This window comes from Salminus brasiliensis, chromosome 16 (assembly GCF_030463535.1).
Source record: "Salminus brasiliensis chromosome 16, fSalBra1.hap2, whole genome shotgun sequence".
Lineage (NCBI taxonomy): Eukaryota > Metazoa > Chordata > Actinopteri > Characiformes > Bryconidae > Salminus > Salminus brasiliensis.
The window spans coordinates 23838348-23858538 of NC_132893.1; the positions used below are offsets into that span (position 1 = coordinate 23838348).

Sequence of the window (20191 nt, forward strand, 5' to 3'; positions counted from 1 at the left end):
GCTGGACAGCTTTTCTGTTATTCTTGTTTAGTCAGCGTCTTGACATTTTAGAATTGCCAGGGTTTTAGATATTCTAAAACATTTTGACATTCTAGAACAGCCTGTTTTTTATGTTTTAGAACATTAAGTTTTCTAATATAATCTTCCCTTGCATTCTTGTTTGCTTGTTTGTCTGCTTTTTTGACATTCTAGAAGTGTCAGGGTTTCAGATGTTCTAGAACAGCCTGCTTTCCTGACATTTAAGAACTGCCAGTTGAATGCCACTCATTATTAGAATAGCTTTTTCAAAACAAAAAATAATTTCACATCACATTTACACATGTGTAAAGGTGAGTGAAAGACTTCGATATTTTTCTAGAACAGTCAGCTTTTCTGAAATTCTAGAAATTCCGGCTTTTCGGACACTCAGTCCGCTTTTTTCACATTCTAAACCTTTACATTACATTTACATTTACATAAACCTTTTCTGTAATTTTTTTGTAAAGCTTTTTACATATTCTAAGAACAGCTTTTAAGAAATTCTAGAACACCAAGCTTTTCTAGACTTCTAGAAAGACCAGCTTTTCTGATATTCTAAAATGGACATATTTTAAATGTTCTAGAACATTAAGCTTTTCTAATATTCTGTCAGCTTTAATGACATTCTAGAACAACTAGCGTTTCTGACATTCTAGCACAACCAGCTTACTTAGCGTTCTAGAAAGGTCGACTTTTCTAACATTGTTAAATCAGCTTTTTTGACATTCTAGAACTGCCAAGTTTTCAGACATGCTAAAACGCACAGCTTTTTAGATATTCCAGAATGAACAGATTTATTGCATTCTAGAATAGCCAAGTTTTTTTTATAGATATTCCAGAACAGCTCAAAGGTAGAATGGCCAGCTTTTTAGATATTCTAGAACGAACAGTTTTATGGCATTCTAGAATAGCCAGGTTTTTTTTATAGATATTCTAGAGCAGCAAGCATTTCTAACATTCTAGGACATCCACCCTCTCTAGCATTCTAGAAAGGCCAGATTTTCTAACATTACTAAACATTTTACATTCCATAACAGCCAGCTATTCTGATATTACAGACAAGCTAAGCTTTCTAGCATTGTAGTACAGGCAGTTTTTCAAAAATTCCAGAAATAGCACAGCCAGCTTCTTGTATTCAAAAAAGTTCAGCTATTCTGATATAACAGCCCAGCAAGCTATCATATCATTATGGACCATTCAGCTTTTCCGATATTCCTAAAACCTACTTTCTCTGTGTCTAGTACTTAATTCTGAATTCCTGATGGAACCGATGTCTCTCTCTCCCTCTCTCTGATGCTGTCGGGGACAGTCATCCCATGAGAGGAATGATTTAATTACAGTTTAGCAGTAGGGAAAAAAAGCCCTCCTCGTGGGACGGACTCTCTGTGAAACACGAGCACAGAGCCATGCCTGCACTATTAAAGAGGGCAGCGTCCAACCTTGTTCATCTGACAGTGACAAATGGGGCCCATTAAAGATCTCTGTGGAAAAAAATTGGCAGACTGTGGTTGGTTTCCCGATTGGGCTGCAGTGGCTCTGTATCAAAACAATCCGCATGAACAGGAACTATAATGGATATTTAGCAAATGAGACTTAAAGACTGGCTATGAAGATTCACCAGTCCAGGATTCAGAGGCAAAACTACAAAATTAGGTCGCTGACCACTTACTCACAGATGCAATGTATAATACTAATGTGATCTGTCCTGTGAAGTGTAGTTCTAAGCATCTAGTCATTTCACAGCTAACCCAGATTTGCAATTTTTGGGTAAATGGAAGGATACGTGTAGAATAGGTAGAATGTAACTTTATAAAGGAAACTGTGTACATCAATTTGTCTATTTACTGAAATTTCATCTCAATTGCAGCAGCATGCCCTGAGTCAACTTATCTATTGATAAGTGTGCTCATGCCATCAGATCATTTCAAAATCAGGTGCTTTGTTGCATTTACTTACATTCATTTCTAATTTATTTATAATGTTGTTATGGGGACATTTTGGTGCCACTTTATATTATGTGTATCTAATAACTGTGTAATTACACCATAAAACAACCCATGTAATATAATGTAACTACTGGTGGTGTACTGGCTGATAACACAGTAGGACAATGTAAATTCAAATTTGTATCAAATTGAGTTTCACTGCAATAGCTGTAATGGAAAAGCAGTTACAGTCATACAATGTTTACAGAAGCTTCCCTACTGTAATCCATCAGTAACACTGCATACATCAACAGTATGTAATCAGAGACCAAAACCAAAAGTTATTAGAGACACTTAATATAGTGTGGAACTTACATTTTTTGCCCAATATGGGAACATTTTAGCATCATGACACAAATGATCATCTGTAACACAGTCCTGTTGCGGGCCAAACAGAATTTGCTTTTTGCCTTGGAAAATCAATTCCCCAACTCAGACCTAAAGCTAAAAGCAATCAATTGAAATTGTAGTGAACATGTGCAGCATAACTCACATGAACACGAACACACACACACACACACACACACACACACACACACACACTTATTCAAGGATTAATTAATTCATTCATTCCTATACACAGTGGCTTCCAAGATTCCTGGCATCCATATACTGAACTAGAACAGTATCTATCTATTCACCTGTCCTGTTTTCCTACATTTGAAGAGACTAACAGGAAGGTGAGCGCCCATAAATCTGGAGGTTAAACACAGTGCTGAATACATTCATTCCCACATATCCCATAGCACTTACTCATTTAGCAATAATAAACAGGACAGTAATTTAACCCTGACTCACAACTCATTTGTGAGAGCATATGTGTGTGTGCGTCAGGGAACACTGTCTGTATGCGCATGAGTGTATAAATGTGTTGAATGTTGAATAAGTGTCTGTATTCACGTGTCATTGATGAGCTCTCAGAGCATGAGTGTATGTGTGTGTGTGTGTGTGTGTGTGTGTGTGTGTGTGTGTGTGTCTGTGTGTGTGTGTGTGAATGGCTTAAGTGGCTAAGCAGCAGCTCCACTTTAGTTGTGATGGGGCTTCATCAGTGCACACCCTGACCAGATTACACTTCCTCTAATGCCTCATAAGATGATTACTGCTATTTCAGGAAGCACTACTGACCCATTATTGTTTAATGGAGCTTTTTTGACAATCAATAAGCACAAGCTCACAGTCAGACAGATCTAGAAAATCTTTAACAGCAACCTTAAAGGTCGATGAGAAGCAACTCTGCAAAGGAAGCCACTTGAACTCGGAAGGATAAAAAGAGGTGGCGATACTACTGACAGTCATACGTCCAGATCAACATGCTAGATTATTCTCTCTCTTCACCTTAGCAGAGAGTAATCTGTAGCACAGATGACAGTCCAAACGAAAAGCCTGAGACAGTATGAATTTGTTATAGAAATGAAAACTTTATGCAAGGCTCCACAACAATATCTGAACCAAATTAACAACATATTGGTGCACAGTTGGACCACTCTTTGGTGCTTCTATAATAGAAAATAAGATAGTGTGCAAATAGTCTAGTGAATGTTATTTAGACATTTAAAAGAACAAAGCATGGTTCTTCAAAAGTGGTTCTTCTGTGGCAGTGTTCAAAAGGACATTTATTTTGAAGAGTAAACCAGTTTGATTGGTTTACTGATTTTTTTATTGACTAAATAAAATAACCAAATTACAGTATGAACTCCAGTGCAACTCCATTGTTACATAATTCAGTGCTATGGTCTGTATGTAGTTGCTGACCTTAGGAAACCCTGAATCCCTAAGGAAGAGCTGGCCATTTGCTCTGCCCAGAGGACAAAAAGGGAGTGGCACTTTTCAGTGCATGGTAAAAAATAGTCAGGTTATTTTAAAATGATTTAGAAATGCATGAAATGTATTGCAAGGAAATGCACGCAGAATATCATACTAGGATTATGCATGTTCACTGCTATGAATTGAGTGTTGTTAAATGAACTAGCAATATGGCAAAACACATTGGAGAACATTTTATATTTTACCTTTACATTTATGGCATTTGGCTAACACTCTCACCCAAAGCAACTTATATTTGAACCGAGTGACACAGGTAAACCAATATAGCGTTAGAAGTCTTGCTTAAGGAGGATGAGGTTCAGCACATTTTGAAAAAAAAAATCACTGCAGTAAGTATGGGAGAGCATTTGATAAGTAGTTCTGAAGTAGAATCTGTGGCTACCGATGCATTTTGTCTGCAATATATATTTGTCTACATACTTAATATTGCGTATTATTAAAACAGTCTTTATATGTTGTGATATAATATTTTTACCATATTGCCTACCTCTTGCATGGTGTGCTTGTTCAATTAGGGAATCGAACCCTATGTACCATATGTACCCTATATATTACCTCAGCAGGTTTTTCTGAGCCCAGGTAAGTGTGGTATGTTTGGTCAAGTGCAAAAGCCCGGGGGCCGCCCAGAGAACATCAGAGAATCTCTGGTCCTCCAGAAATCGGTGGGTCTTGAGTTCGCTTCAAGTGGACCCTGGTGCAGGCAAATGTGTGTGTGTGTGTGTGTGTGTGTGTGTGTGTGTGTGTGTGTGTGTGTGTGTGTGTGTGTGTGGAAGCTATCCGCTCTCAGTGCCGAGATTGGTTAATTTTGTCACGTGACTGCTTGAACTTATTGCCTGTATGGCTTAAAAACATGCAGGAACAGCTCCTTGTTTGCTGGTGCTCCTGCAGGTTGAAATGCCATGGCTTCAGAAGGCATTGTTCTTCGCTGCTTAAATGTGTTTGTATCCAAAGAAAATAAGACAATAAGCAATACACAGATGAACCTAGGTCTTACTATTTTGCAAAAATTCACTTAGAAAAGTGATGATCGAAATTGTGCAACCAATTCACGGCTTTGTGTGGAATTCTTATGTGCAGAAGCAAACTGCTTGTGTCATTAATTAGCATAACAGTGGAAAACACAGTTCTCTATGTGTATCTCTGTAATACACTGATGTTCATGTGCGTTCAACAATGTTAGGCAGAGTTCCATCACATGATGAACTGTGTCTCTACTACATAACATCTGCTGAGACATTATGGACCATTTAAGCAGTCTGTATGCCTAGCAAACACAACAGAAACATAATCTGCAAAGAAAATCCTGTGAGGCCACTCATGTCACGATGCATTAAGAGTTTTGCAGCTACAATTGCAGCATTCTTTATGAGCTTCAAGCCTAGACACTAGCTTACTTCCAGAAAGCATTTCTGCAATGTATAGACTAGATCTCTGGGCAGATGTAAAGGTTTAATGCTAAAATGGTACTGATGTACAGAAGGCACTTTTGCATGTAGTCATTTGCATGTGGGCCAACAGACCAACGTATACTGGCAAAGATGACTAGAGTCGACTAGAGCATGTCCAGAACTGAGCGAAGGTGAACGCTATTGCTATTACAAACCCAAATTATTTACACACACACACACACACACAATTTCATTTCAGTGCTAAATAACAAGATGGGGACATCCCAACATTCAACTTTTAATAACCGATAATATCATAGTCCTCTTAAATAAAGAACACTGGAGCAGGGGGCCCAGCCACAACCAAAAGACCTGTTTGATAAGAAAGGTCTCTATCATTTCTCTACGAACTACCAATCCGGTCCTTCCCGAACTGAATCTCTCATTGTTCAAATGAAGCTCATTCTGCATAAAACCATAGATTACGATAAGGGCTGAGTGGAGGGGAGTCATATTTAATCAGAAACTCTAAATGAGTCTAACAGCACATTAAGAGAGCTTGTCAGAGAAATGACAATAACATTCTCCACTTCTCACCAAGAAATAAGTCCACTGCTTACATCTATGTCTTTAATACAAAGAAATGGGCCAATATATTAGTCGTATATATAAATAATTCAAGCCAGAGAGTGACATATCACTGCAGTGCAACAGCCCATGCCCCAGGCTAGGCAAAGACTCAGAATGGGCAGAAGTTAGCCATCTAGCTATCCACCTCAACAATAGCTACCTAAAGTGTCTGTGAGATAGCTCACATAAGCATTCATAAATGTTTGTTACCGCAGCCCAATGACTATAGAAAACACTGACAGCGCAATTTCCAGCTCATTTTGTGTCAATCTAGTGTCAAATTCCAACAGTTAGTTTTCCCTGTGCTGATATTGGCACATTTTTGATTTTCTCCCAGAATTCAGTTTTGAAACCATTGCTATATCATAAGAAGGTGGGGTTACACTTAGTAATGAAGTGATTGATTGGGAGAGAATGGTTTCAGCCTGTATCATGCCCTTTTTGTTCATTACATGGAATAGCTGAGTTGTGGTGGGACTTGCAATGAACTGCACTTTTAATGTTTAAACATTACAGTTACTGGACAAACTGGGTATACAGGGTCAATTTCCTCTCCTTTCCTCTAACGTCTTTTCTCTCTTTCATTGCAGAAATTTTAGTAAAAGTAAACAACAGCTATTTGATCCCACACCAACAGAATTTGTTCCGTTTCAGTCGCCTTCGTTTCAAAACAGGGGCATTAAGTGGCCTCACCACACTAGCGTTTTGGCTGCAGAGCAACACAGACACATCTATGTCCATTAAGTCAACAGCACAGACTCTGCATTGGCTCACCACAGCATGAATTGGCCTTAAGCTCAATGAAGGTGGTCTGAGACACGCTTGATCTAGGAGAAGGATGCAGGTCTACCAAATAAGTAGGAGAGTCTGGCTCTGCCTTGAGTCTCTTCTGCGCAGACTCTTTAATCTGTGATGCACATAATCCAAATGTTGGTTTACAATGATGCAACAGAAGTGCTTATTCCTGGTCTTGGATATCAACCACAGTGCAGAGTTTTGCTAACCCTAATCTTACGCAGCTCATCCAGGTAATGAAGACCTTCAGGGACATCTAAATATTCATCCCAGGCATGTTGGACCTGAACTCCACAGGATTATCACTCTCTAGGAGCAGGTTTGGGTAATGAGGGCAATGACTAAACTTCGAATGACCCTGAAAGATATAATAAACCATGCAAAAGCCAATCTTTAGACTTAATAATCATGCATCTAAGATCTCATTCCTTTTTGTGCTTGTATACCCAACGAAGGCCTGTGAAAGAAAGATTTAGAGAAGCATGTGAAAAAAGACCAGAGACTCGGCACCCCATCTCCTGCCACATCAGCAAGGCTAAAAATAACAGAAGAAAAGCCCAAACCTGCAGAAAGAGCCCATTGCTCCAGAATGAACTAACTGTGCCCAGAGCAAATGTGACAATGGCAAATAACACATTGATAAGATGAACACACTAATAAGACAAAGCACTCTGTCAACCCAAAGATGCATTTTGTTACATAAAGCACTGCGTAAAAACCACACACCAAAATCAATAAGAGAAGCATTTGCACTCTGATCCCATTACATCCCCCTGACCCCATTTCTCCTGAAAACAAAAACACCTCTGTGTGTTTCAGTACTTGTGTGTAGCAGACATGTGTAAAGACTCACCTATAAGAGCCTGAAAGAGGCTGCTTCTGAAGATGCCCACCACTCGCTGAATGGCAGCTTTTAGCTGCTGTTCTTCTGGCTTCTTCAGCTTGGAGCAGTAGTCCTCCAGCAACCCTAAAGCTCGGGTCGTATCTGCCAGAACAGTCACAAAAGGTCAGGCACAACAGATCAGCGCCAAACATGGTTCTTTAAGCATTACTACAAAAGAACCACATTGAATACTCTACAGTCTCTCAATCTTCCAGTTAAGCTGCTTCAGAGAACCAAAATAATCATTTTCCTACTCATCATTAAAATCTTAGCATGGTATAAAGTTGTTCTGTCATGTTGGCCTAAATTGAGCAGATACACTTTTTGATCATAAATAAGCAGTGTATGCATTTTTGATACAATCTGTGCTTGGAGGTAACCACAGACAGCTTGGGACCAAGACTTTTGGTCACATCTACCAACCTCAGAGCAGTTCTTCTAGATGCTCTAGATTCACATGGTTGCCAATTCAATTTCCTCTGCTTGCAAACTGAAAGGCACTTTCTAATGTGTATGGGCTCATCATGAAAGCTCAGTGAAACTTCTGCTTCCCCTTTGACTTGGCCATTATGCAGTCCTGATACATGAGACATGGAGCTCATCACACAACTGAAACCTGACAAGCAGTTAAGTGTTGCATATTAGTCTGCGACATAACTACAGCATAGCTGAGACCATCTGAGGACACACTGCAATGTATTCTATACTGGAGTCTATTTATACTAACTAACTACACTGTAGCCTATAATTACACTATGAGCTCCATTACCGCCAATCTATGACACAGATGCGATTAGTCCAATAATTATGATTGAAATGGATAAAAAGCTATTCAGAATCCAGGCTACAATTAGGGGTGGGTGATGTGACAACAAGCTAACATCATGATACTTGAAGCTGATACATGAGTCCCATCACAATAGTTCGTTTTTCACAACGGCCTTTAACAAAGTACATCTACTGCACTCCAGTCAAACAGCCCAGATTATGCTCTATTTACTTAATTTATGTACTGCTGATATCTAATATATGCTCAAAGAGGTACAACATATCGTTAAATGGCCCAACCCTTACTAAATATACCACAAACATGATTTACAATGTAGAACAGAAATATCAATTTGACTTTTATTAAGCACTGACAATACAAATCTGACCCATTGTTGAGTAAAAATAAGACCCAGTAAAGTAAAGACCCTCACCTCTTTTCCTTAAAGGCATTCTTGCTTCTCTAGATCCGTGTGGGACTGCCAACACACAAACAATCCCGCTTCATCTGAGGGACTGTGGGGAGGAAAAAATGTCTAACTGCTAAAGCAGTGTCTTACTGGCCATTTAGCTCTCCAGTGCCAGCTTGCAGCTTTGAGATCCAACAGGCCAACGTGGTGGAGCCGTCATAACAGCAGTGGAAAAGGCTTGGGAAAGCTACCTCAGGCTCTAACAGCAGGCAAGGGCTCCACATGACTGCTGAGTATCAGCTTTGAACGAAAGGAACTCATAATCCGATATGCAGGGCGATCCACCTGTGTGTGTATGTGTGTGTGTGTGTGTGTGTGCATGTGTGTGATTCAGTCCATGAAAGTGAAGCATATTTGATTAAGGAAAGCAGCCCATCGTGTTTCCAACATGTGACTGGAGTGGATTGGGTAAAGGCATGGTGCCACACTCTCAGCTCTCGCATCCACGTGTCGGGCTTTGTGGCCGTTTTGTCTTTCTTGTTTTACAGCACTTGAGCTTTTATATTGTGTTCTTTCATCATCATCATCATCACCAACTTTCACAAGGCCTCAGTTAGTTACTCTCGTCATTGCAAATGTCTATGATCTGAAAGGCAGGCAAGAGTCCATCACCTCCTCAACCGTGCATGAATGAAAATGCATGGAAAGCAGTCACAGGTCAAACCAATACTACAGATACAGGGAGATCAGGACATGCTGGAGTCATAGACTTATTAGAGCTTTAATTTGACTTTTTTCTAGATTAATTAAAGCATTTATTTCACTCCTGGCTTCACACAGCTCTAAATACAATACTTTATACAGGGCATTTACATATGATTTCTATGTTCTAGAAATCATCTAGTTTCGTATCAGAGATGTAACAGATAACAGATCAACTCACGTTGGTTTTGTAGATGTCAGAAATTGACGTTGGTTAATAGGATGCAGTTCATAAACTATTAATAAACAACAATAACAAGGAAAGAGGTGTTATCAAGGCAGGAAGCCTATATTTTTTAGAAGGAAAGTACCAAAGCTGACTTTACTCACAGGCTCTGTAGACACTCCAAATTCACTAGCCTTCATTCTGAGTGTTTAGGGCGAGCAGGCTAATTTCAGTCAGACAACAGCAATAGATACAGGACGGAAAAAACAGTGGGTTGCCAAGTTAAAACACCGAAGGTACCGCACTGACCGACGTGTGGTCAGAGAGGTATCTACAGCCAAAATATGTCTTGCAAAAGCTGAATTATTAAACCATCTTGCTGTTCATGGCTAATGCCACCGAGCAAACAGCAGCTTGTCGGTGCGACGCCTGTCGGAAAACACCTGCAAGTTGATGCTAGCGGAGTGAAGACGCGTGGCCCTCTGCGCTCCAAATACGCTCCTCAATTCAAGTCATTCCGATCAGTTATGATAAACAAACCCCTCTGAAAACGTCCGGTGACTGAAATGTACTTCACACGGGTCCCCGTTACACGGCTGTCTGTCTCTGGCTGCAGGGCATCTCTGTCCAGGCTGCCTGTGTGAGACTCTGTACGGTGAGTGCAGCAATAATAGCAGCAGCAGCAGCAGCAGCAGCAGCAGCAGCAACAGCAGTTTCGCCTTAGCAACCAGAGGGTGGGCTGCAACACGCCCGCCGTGATGGACAGCTGCAGCAGCCAATGGTGTGCGCGGATTCAAACTGCTTACGGGGCAACCGACCAATCAGAAGCAGCCCTTTCGTTCCTGAAATTTGGAGGGTGAAGGTTCACGGTAACATGTGGTAAGACATGGCTGCGCCCTGTTGGTGCTGAGCAGCGGGATATTGAGAGAAGGGAGTTCTAGCTGCATACACGTTTGTTTTAAATCAGCTATAAAGGTAAGTGATAATACAGCGAATCCGAAACACGATAAGCTTGGCAGGAGTAAGGAAGTGTGCGTTGAGGGAGGAGCGCAGTTGGTTTTGTCTGTAACTGGATGAGACTCTCCTCTGTTGTAGGTCACATCCTGCGCTTGGTTTTATGCTAAGCAAACGCTTATGTCCTGTAATCCAGCGGGGATGCAGCGTCGGCTCGTATGTACCTAGCTAGCTACGTTGCTTACTTCTTTATTTTGTTCCACAGAACACATTTAACACAGTGGCAAAATGTCACTGCAAGACACAGGCCAAACCCAGCTGGTCCCCCGAAATGATGTTATTAAAATGATCAGCAGAAAATTTGAGATGTTACCAGAGGCTGACAGGTAGGAACCTGAAACATCAAAGATGCTCCAGCATTTTAGAAAGTAAAATGTTATTAATACTAGGAATATAGAAATAAAGTGTGTGTGTATGTATATGTGTGTTTCAATTTCTTTCACAACTTGATTATTGAATTTGCATTATAAATATTCATGTTACAACTACATTTCTCTACTATTAGAATATTTGTACTTTGTACCTGTCATTAAATTACCTGGTAAATTAACTTAAATCTTGCTACTATTAAATTTTGACATTAGATTTAATGTGATCACCAATGCTGTTTTTGGGGATCAAAATTAATTTCTAATATAAATGGTGGTAAGCAGCTTTTCATAAGCACCCCAGTACATATGAACTTTGATTGATTGCTGTTTCTTCCAACAGGAACGTACTTATGTATGGCTCATTGTATTTGAGTGCCAACTCCGCATTGGTGGGTCTGATTGCCAATAGTTTTTGTCGACGTGCACTCAATGTCACCCAAGCACGATACACCTCAAGTCTTCCTATGGCTGTTCTCCCTTTTCTGACAACTGCAGCATTATACAACGGAGCTGTCAGTAATCGTTTGCTATCAGGTAACGTACTGTAATGAAATTGATGAAGCCTGTTTTAATAGGTGTGAAGTGTCGTGACTGTTTTTCTTGTTGCAGGAGACTTGGACTGCCCAATGTGTGCCATCACTAGAGGTGCTTTAGTGGGTTTGATTGGTGGTGGCATATACCCCTTCTTTTTGGCATTACCTGTGAACGCTGGACTTGCAACCTTGTATGTGTTTGGTCTCTATTACCATCTTTATTGTAACTGCTATTTACATACATAGCAAACCATGTCACCTGTGACCTAGTTAAAGATGTATTACTCTTGTTTTCTAGGTACAAAAGCAGTCCAATGCCAGATAGGGGAAACTTGAGAAACTTGCTAAACTTCACGAAAAACCTGGCCAAACCCTTTGCAAACCGAGTGTGGGCTTTACTGGTAGTACAAACTTTGTTTGGTACTTATCTGAGTTCGAAGCACGTTGACCTCTATCACAAGATGCTGCGATTACCAGAGAGCGAAGACCTTGAGGATTAAGCCATCATGTCATGACAACACTGGCCAAACCTTGGTCTAAAAGCTATTGTATCTCATGATGAGGATATACTTTTGCAGATTGCTTGTTTGTTTATATTGTAAACCATTAAAACTACACATCTCAAACTGTCAATTGTACTGTCACTAACTTTACAATAAACATTGAGAGTCTAGACAAGCTTCAGGTTTCATCATTCCACTCCATTCAGTTGCAGTTCAATGTTGCTGTAATCACCTATCAGACAGAGCAATTAGTGTACATGTAGGGCAAGCCAGCCCACCAAGAGAGCACAAGGGCACACTCTGATGCCTGGGGCATCACTGGCGGTTATATTTTTGGGTAAAGTATAATACAGATCTGTCTAGTACAAATTCTAGATTTTATTTTACCTATATTGGTAAACAGGTGGCACAAAAAGTTCCAACTTGACCACACAGCAAAATGTGAACTACCCTCATGCCATTAATTTCAGAGGTTGCCCCTATTTACCAAGCAAACTTCTGATTCAGTGCTTATGCTGTTTAAAATACACATATTATTCTAGTAAATACCAATCCTGCCTTACTTTCTACAGTGTTAAAACAAGGTTATGTGACAAATAATCAAAAAATCCATTATGACCATTTGTTTTTGATTATTTTACTCCACTACTTTGTGTTGCCCATCACTTCGCCTGTCATAGGAGAAAACCTGAGCTTGTGCTTTAAAATGGAACTAAACTCCCTACCAATTGTCAATGGTATCGACTTTATCCATACCCAAGCACCTCTTATACCGGTCAGACTTTATTTATTTTTAAATTAACCAAAAAAAGAAAATGTGTAATGAACAGTGTGAAATTATCAGCCCTTTATCAGTTAGTCTTCAGAAATCAGAAGATGCACATTGCTAACTGATCATTTTGCATTGTGAAAGTAAAACTCATACAGATTAAAATCCCAGATGCATACAAACATTTAAAGATGCCAGAGAACAAAAAAACTATTTACTTTAGCATAGCTGGCTACATGGAAGTGACAAAACCTAAACGTCAGACTGTCACTTTATTGAGAGATAATGTTTAGTAATGTCTAAGCTTAGAGGTATCCTTTGAATTATTGGTCTATTCTAACTAGCTAAGGCTTTTCTTGGGTAAATAGTAAAGCACTTTGTAAGTCGCTCTGGATAAGAGCATCTGCTAAATGCCATAAATGTAAATGTAAATATTCAAAACAACTAAACTGGGCCAGTTCTAAAACTGTTACAGAGCAAAACTAACTGTTGCTCTGTATTTCACACTAAAATGTACACCCACTATGTAAAGTCCTTGTAGACCTAATTGATGCGGACAGGGCAATACGCACCACGTTTGATACTTTGTCAGTGTCCTGTGCACATCAAGAGACTGTTAGTTATGAGTAAACGGGTTCATGCACAAACCAAGCGTCATGACTGCAGCTTTTCCTGTGCTGGGAGGCCACAGAATGGTAAATTCAGAAAGGCAAGAAGCAAGCAGGCAGGCATCAGCGTTGGGCTAAACCCCCATCGGATTGGCTTCTAACATTTCTTCTCTTAAACGTCTACTCCCCTTCCAAGATTAATAAATAAATAAATAAATACACATACTATGGCACCTACACTGCAATACCAAATTGCTCATGCTCTTATTTCCATTTCAGCTACATGGATCACTAATTCATAAGTTGTTTTTCCTTTCAATGTATGTAGAATGTTTTTCAATGTTCTATGTAGAAATTCAAGCATTAATATGGCCACCACTAAAGGCTCATTAAAGTCTCCTCTAATGCATCACAAAGGCTGGTTTTAAAACTGTAGATAACTCTGTGGGGAACTGAACATTTTCAGAACAAAGTACAAGTGGTTCTGGGTTTTTTTTTCCTGCCAATCCAAAGTGTTCAGTAATGACCATGCCAAAGAACGCTTGAAATATGTATACTTTCTCTTCCCTAAATTGCACAACACTGAGGGCAAGTATGTTGTGAGTAGGACTTTGTATTGAAAGGCAAACTCATTACCACACTTTATCCACTTAGAAAAGAGGGAGGATTAGACCCTGGCAGAGAATGAAGAGACTGCTGTTTGAAAAGAGAAGAGGAGAATTGTTAAAGCAAATGTACATTACTCACAGGAGTTGATAAAAAAATATGATTTATTTCCAGTTACTGATAACCATGTTTCTAAACATTCTTTGGATTCCAAACACTCATACACAAAACATCTCTTACCAAAATACAAAAGGACAAACCTTCCCAAAAAAAACCTTTTTCTTCTTCGTTTTGTGATGAAGCTGAAGTACTTCTGTTACAGTAAAGTAAAAATCCTGTTTGCTGTTATGTTAAGCAGATACATAAATGAGGAACTAACTCATTTAAAGAATAGCATAGAGCTACATATTAAACTGACTGCAGTGTGATGGAGTACCAGTAAAAGCTTGAACTTACACTCCTTTGTACTACCTTTTTAAATTTAGAAGGCCATGATGCAAGCTGCTGGTCCCGATTCTTCAGCTTTCCCCCACAGCAAATCCACTTTAGCATAAAGAAAAATAAGGGGCTACATGAAAAACATCCTCCAAAAAAATAGTGACATTTCACAAAGGGCTTACTTTCAACAAAACATACTATTTTCTGAATTAATCCTTCAGATACATTGCCAATTATAATGGCTATCATCTATACACCCTTTGTGAAACCTCACCTTTTAACATCATTTTAAAACATTTCAGTAATTACTAACTAGCCCTCTGTACTTTAAATTCACAAGAAATATCTACTTTCCTGTTTTCCAAAATTGTATTTTCCAAAAATGTTCACAAAACAAAAGACAAATCTTCTCTCTCCATTACATTCAACAAAAAAAAAATCTATTTACAAGTTCATATTGTGTCGTGAACTGGTAGAGAGCACTGCAGAACATCTGAGAAGAGAATGATTTCTGAGCAGTCTTCAACATCTTGATCCTTACCATGGATTCAGGTAGTCATGGATGTTCTGAGACCCACTCATCCCGCAGGGCAGACCAAGCACCTGGAAGAAAACTGTCAACAAGTTTAGCAGTAACTTGTATTGAAAGCAGATTTTAGATTTAATGTACATGCAATGTCAGTGTCCTTATTCAAACAGCTAACTCTTGACATTTGACAATTATTGTTGTGATGTCCCTTTGATGTTCATTACATCATGTATATAGTTCAGTCTCAGGAAACGCTGAAAAGGTAAGATACTTGACCCTACATTTTAAGCGAAGAGCTTGCACTCTCTGCACATTTAGTGCAGAATTCCACAGAGACGTGGTCTTTGTCCACGTGCAGACAGACACCGCCTGCTGCACCTTTGTCCTCCACCTTCACTCTCTTCCTTGGCATGGCATAATCGTGGTCATTCTCATTGGGCTCCTGGAAAAGCGAGGTAGAGAATTTCATGCCGTTCACACCGCTTAATCTGGACAACAGCTGAGCCAACATGCTCTCATTGGCCAACACAGCTCTCAAGTACCTAGTCTCATTCTCCAATTCTTCCACACGCTTGTTAAGATTGCTGTTCTCCTGCTTAAGATGCCGGTTTTCTGACGTCAATGATCCCACACGCTGCTCTAAGCCATGCAGATACTCTTTCTTCTTTAGCCGATTCATTCTCGCCGCCATGGCATTCTTGTTGATGCCACTAGAAAGCTCTTGCATTTTCTGCCTCTGCGCCGAACCTCTGCTTTGGGAAGCAGGCACATCAGATGTCTGGTCCGTAGTCCCTTCTGCATTTAGAACGGGATCTTGCATTCCAACGTCTGGAAAGGCTGCGAAGTCATCACTGTCTAAGGCCCAGCTGAAGTCAGACCTTAACAGGTCATCCAGTCCCCAGTCATTCGAATCACTTTCTGGTGAGGTTTGTACATTTATGCCACTTCCAGAAGTGATGAAGGGATGATCACATTCTTGTAAATCACTTGTAAATGTGGCGTCTGCGCCGTTACTGACTACTCTTCCTCTTTTCCTGGTGATCATTGCTGCTTTGTGATTAGTACGCGCCCTCCCCTCTGGAGTAGGACTTGCACAATCTGTAAGTGAGAAAAACAGATTGAAGAATTATTTAAGGCATCCAACCAGCCTTTCATAACATACGTGCTATATTATCACCAAATGCAACCAGAGGACAGACGTTTCGAGTATTAGCTACTAGACTAGCCAACAGTTGCGTCCGCTTATAACCTAGGCCTTGTCAGTTGGCTAACACAAGTCGCCAGAGAAATACTGTAAAGACTGCAAAATGGCCCCAAACATTGAATAAAAGCCTTAGCTAGTGAAAGTCAGACGTATACCACTTTACTTTTGGTCGGCTCTGCTTGTCACAAGAGTATTCGTTGCATAATCCCGTGAATCTACCCAGCCCGCCAAACCCCAAACAGCCTTAGCCAAATAACGCTAGCTAGCTAACAAACTACTATAGCCGTTTAACGCTTAAAATCTGTCTCAAAACAACCACAATACTCGCTCAGAAAACCCGTAATAATGTTATCATTCATATTCAGGGCTCAAAATGAGACATAAGATCATAATTGTGCGAGAAAAAGGAAAAGATTTTCAAACACGCGCCCTGTTAGCCAGGTTAGCAGCCTTCGTAGGCCACGCGCTGAGCGCCATATTCCGAGTGATGCAGCATTTTTAAAGGCAGCCGACTTCTACGATTAACTAAGCTGTACGGCCGCCGTTGATGAAGTAAAACTTACCGTGCGTGTTACTGCTGACCCCACTAAACGCAACAGATCGCCCCACTCGATAAAGAACGCCGTCTGTTTACAGAGGTAAAGTTTCGTGAGTCTAACCGAAGCAGCTCGAAATCCACCGAGCCGACGGACAAGGAACGTAAAAGCTAAAATGGCGCGATAACTCGAGTTCTCGCGGGAGTTGGGCGGCGCTTGAGATTACAGTGGAGGCGAATGGGACGTTTGATTCAGTTCAGTGAACCGAATCTTTCGATTCTCCGTTTCGACAAATCTACAGAGTTAACATTTTATCATGCATCTCCCTTTCAGCAAGTGAGTCAATAAACATTTTACGACAAAAACTGACTGGATAAAAACGTTGATTTATTTATTACCGAGAATTACAAACAAATGACAGGAATCCCGTAGGTGTAGTGTGGAGTCTTTAAAGTCAGTAAAAGCTCATGCAGATATGGACCAGCAGCTTGATTTAATACTAATATGACAGGGTGTTGGATCCGTTTCTGCTAGGTGCCAGCTGGCATTTTACACAGCATTTTTTGCTGGATGGCACTCCTCCCGGCTGCCGAATGCTGGCCAGCTCTTGACCTAGCACATCTTAAAGCAACTGACAAATCTCAGATCTGCAGGAACCCCAATCCGGCACATCTTAAATCAGCTGGCACACCATCCAGCACACCTTAAATCAGCTGGCACACCATCCAGCACACCTTAAATCAGCTGGCACACCATCCAGCACACCTTAAATCAGCTGGCACACCATCCAGCACATCTTTAATCAGCTGGCACACCATCCAGCACACCTTAAAGCAGCTGGCACACCATCCAGCACACCTTAAATCAGCTGGCACACCATCCAGCACATCTTTAATCAGCTGGCACACCATCCGGCACACCTTAAAGCAGCTGGCACACCATCCGGCACATCTTTAATCAGCTGGCACACCATCCGGCACACCTTAAAGCAGCTGGCACACCATCCGGCACACCTTAAAGCAGCTGGCACACCATCCGGCACACCTTAAAGCAGCTGGCACACCATCCGGCACATCTTTAATCAGCTGGCACATCATCCGGCACATCTTTAATCAGCTGGCACACCATCCGGCACATCTTTAATCAGCTGGCACACCATCCGGCACATCTTTAATCAGCTGGCACACCATCCGGCACATCTTTAATCAGCTGGCACACCATCCGGCACATCTTTAATCAGCTGGCACACCATCCGGCACATCTTAAATCAGCTGGCACACCATCCGGCACATCTTAAATCAGCTGGCACACCATCCGGCACATCTTTAATCAGCTGGCACACCATCCGGCACACCTTAAAGCAGCTGGCACACCATCCGGCACATCTTTAATCAGCTGGCACATCATCCGGCACATCTTTAATCAGCTGGCACATCATCCGGCACATCTTTAATCAGCTGGCACACCATCCGGCACATCTTTAATCAGCTGGCACACCATCCGGCACACCTTAAATCAGCTGGCACACCATCCGGCACATCTTTAATCAGCTGGCACATCATCCGGCACATCTTTAATCAGCTGGCACATCATCCGGCACATCTTTAATCAGCTGGCACACCATCCGGCACATCTTTAATCAGCTGGCACACAATCCGGCACATCTTTAATCAGCTGGCACATCATCCGGCACATCTTTAATCAGCTGGCACACCATCCGGCACATCTTTAATCAGCTGGCACACAATCCGGCACATCTTTAATCAGCTGGCACACCATCCAGCACATCTTTAATCAGCTGGCACACCATCCAGCACATCTTTAATCAGCTGGCACACCATCCAGCACATCTTTAATCAGCTGGCACACCATCCAGCACATCTTTAATCAGCTGGCACACCATCCAGCACATCTTAAATCAGCTGGCACACCATCCGGCACATCTTAAATCAGCTGGCACACCATCCGGCACATCTTAAATCAGCTGGCACACCATCCGGCACATCTTAAGTCAGCTGGCACACCATCCAGCACATCCTAAATCAGCTGGCCCACCATCCAGCACATCGTAAAGCAGCTGAAATACCACCCAACACATCTTAAGGCAGCCAGAGCACCACCTGGCACATTTTAAATCAGCTGGCACACCATCCAGCACATCGTAAAGCAGCTGAAATACCACCCAACACATCTTAAGGCAGCCAGCGCACCACCTGGCACATCTTAAAGCAGCTGGCACACAATCCGGCACCTATTAAATTAGCTGGCACATCATCTGGCACATCTAAAGTCAGCTGGCACACCATCCAGCACATCTTAAAGCAGCCGAAATACCACCAAACACATCTGAAAGCAGCCAGCGTACCATCCAGCACATTCTAAAACAGCCAGCACTTAATCTGGCACAATTTAAAACTGCCGGCACACCAACTGGCACATCCTGAAACAACTGGCACACCATTTGGCACATCTTAAATCAACCAGCACACCACCTGGCACATCTTAAAGCAGCCACCACACCATCCAACACCTCTTAAATAAGATGGCACACTATCCAGCATACTCTAAAGCAGCCAGCACACTAACAGGCATATCCTAAAGTAGCTAGCGCTCCATCTGGCACATTCCAGCAGCCAGGCTTCCTTATTGCACACTCTAAAGCTGTCAGCACACCAACCAGTACATCCTAAAGCATCCCACACACCAACTCGCACACTTTAAAGCTACTGGCACATCGTCTGGCACATCCTAATGCAGCCGGCACACCAAACAGCTCATCCTAAAGCAGCCAGCACACGAAATGGCACATCTCAAAGATGCCTGCACACTGTCAGGCACATCTTAATGCTATCGGTACATTATCTGATACATCCTACTGCAGCCGACAAACCATCCAGCAAATTCTAAAACAACTGTCACACCAACTGGCACATCTTAAAGTTGCAGACACACTATCCAGCACATATTAAGGCTTCCAGCAATCCATCAGCCACAACCTAAAGTCTCCAGCACACCAAATGATACATCCTAAAGCAACTGGCATACCAACCGGCACATCTTAAAGCAGTCGGCAGACCATCTTGCATGAGTTAAGGTTTAAACAAATAAGATGGTATGACCAGCATCCCTCTCGTAAAAAAATGTCTTATCACTAATTATTAATTCGCTTTTGTCCTAAAGTTACCATCTCAAGGGTGCGCTGATGACGCCATCTATTAAGTCAGGAGTGTGTGTGTCAGTACGGTAGTGAACATTGTGTGGTCTGCAGCAGTGTGTCTTTCACATATAGGACACTGCGCCGTTCTGAGTGCAGAGTGTGACAGGGTCCAGATCCATTAATCAAATTAATATATTGTAACAAAACGACACCTGAGATGTAGTCAGTTGTTTGCTTTTCTCCGGGGTGCTAGTTTTTACGCATCTGGTGCGTTTTTACGCACGGTGTGCAAAT

General features: G+C 41.4%; 3 protein-coding genes across 20 annotated transcripts in view; 1 reads left to right on the forward strand and 2 right to left on the reverse strand.

Moving 5' to 3' along the window:
* The window catches only part of dlg2 (discs, large homolog 2 (Drosophila)), a 297266-nt gene extending 286914 nt beyond the window's left edge, over window positions 1–10352 (reverse strand). For 6 of the 18 annotated variants that reach the window (XM_072659077.1, XM_072659057.1, XM_072659051.1 and 3 more), the window contains exons 1-2: window positions 8726–10340; window positions 7494–7625 (exon numbers count right to left, since the gene is read on the reverse strand). In XM_072659077.1, coding sequence (XP_072515178.1) covers window positions 7494–7625; window positions 8726–8744 — 151 coding nt within the window. In that variant the 5' untranslated portion in view covers window positions 8745–10340. Of the gene's footprint in view, window positions 1–7493; window positions 7626–8725 lie in introns of all 18 variants that reach the window. The other 12 variants (XM_072659062.1, XM_072659055.1, XM_072659058.1 and 9 more) reach the window with 5 other exon arrangements.
* Window positions 10353–10465: 113 nt separating this feature from the next.
* Window positions 10466–12223, forward strand: tmem126a (transmembrane protein 126A). Its single transcript, XM_072659082.1, has 5 exons — window positions 10466–10604; window positions 10849–10969; window positions 11355–11548; window positions 11624–11738; window positions 11846–12223. Exons 2-5 carry the CDS (start codon window positions 10872–10874, stop codon window positions 12045–12047), a joined length of 609 nt encoding a protein of 202 aa, XP_072515183.1. The 5' UTR covers window positions 10466–10604; window positions 10849–10871; the 3' UTR covers window positions 12048–12223.
* A 1956-nt stretch (window positions 12224–14179) lies between these two features.
* On the reverse strand, window positions 14180–16898 carry crebzf (CREB/ATF bZIP transcription factor). Its single transcript, XM_072658593.1, has 4 exons — window positions 16768–16898; window positions 15282–16098; window positions 15013–15085; window positions 14180–14576 (listed from the first exon to the last, which is right to left on the reverse strand). The coding sequence occupies exons 2-3, from the start codon at window positions 16043–16045 to the stop codon at window positions 15028–15030; spliced, it is 822 nt and encodes a 273-aa protein (XP_072514694.1). The 5' UTR covers window positions 16046–16098; window positions 16768–16898; the 3' UTR covers window positions 14180–14576; window positions 15013–15027.
* Between the last annotated feature and the right edge of the window lie 3293 nt (window positions 16899–20191).

Coding starts and splice junctions, on each gene's coding strand:
- crebzf (XM_072658593.1), bottom strand. CDS start 16,045: ATGATCACCAGGAAAAGAGGAAGAGTAGTCAGTAACGGCGCAGACGCC. Junction 15,086..15,281: donor GCAAGCTCTTCGCTTAAAAT/GTAGGGTCAAGT, acceptor ACTTGTTGACAG/TTTTCTTCCAGGTGCTTGGT.
- tmem126a (XM_072659082.1), top strand. CDS start 10,872: ATGTCACTGCAAGACACAGGCCAAACCCAGCTGGTCCCCCGAAATGAT. Junction 10,970..11,354: donor ATGTTACCAGAGGCTGACAG/GTAGGAACCTGA, acceptor TTCTTCCAACAG/GAACGTACTTATGTATGGCT. Junction 11,549..11,623: donor CAGTAATCGTTTGCTATCAG/GTAACGTACTGT, acceptor TTCTTGTTGCAG/GAGACTTGGACTGCCCAATG.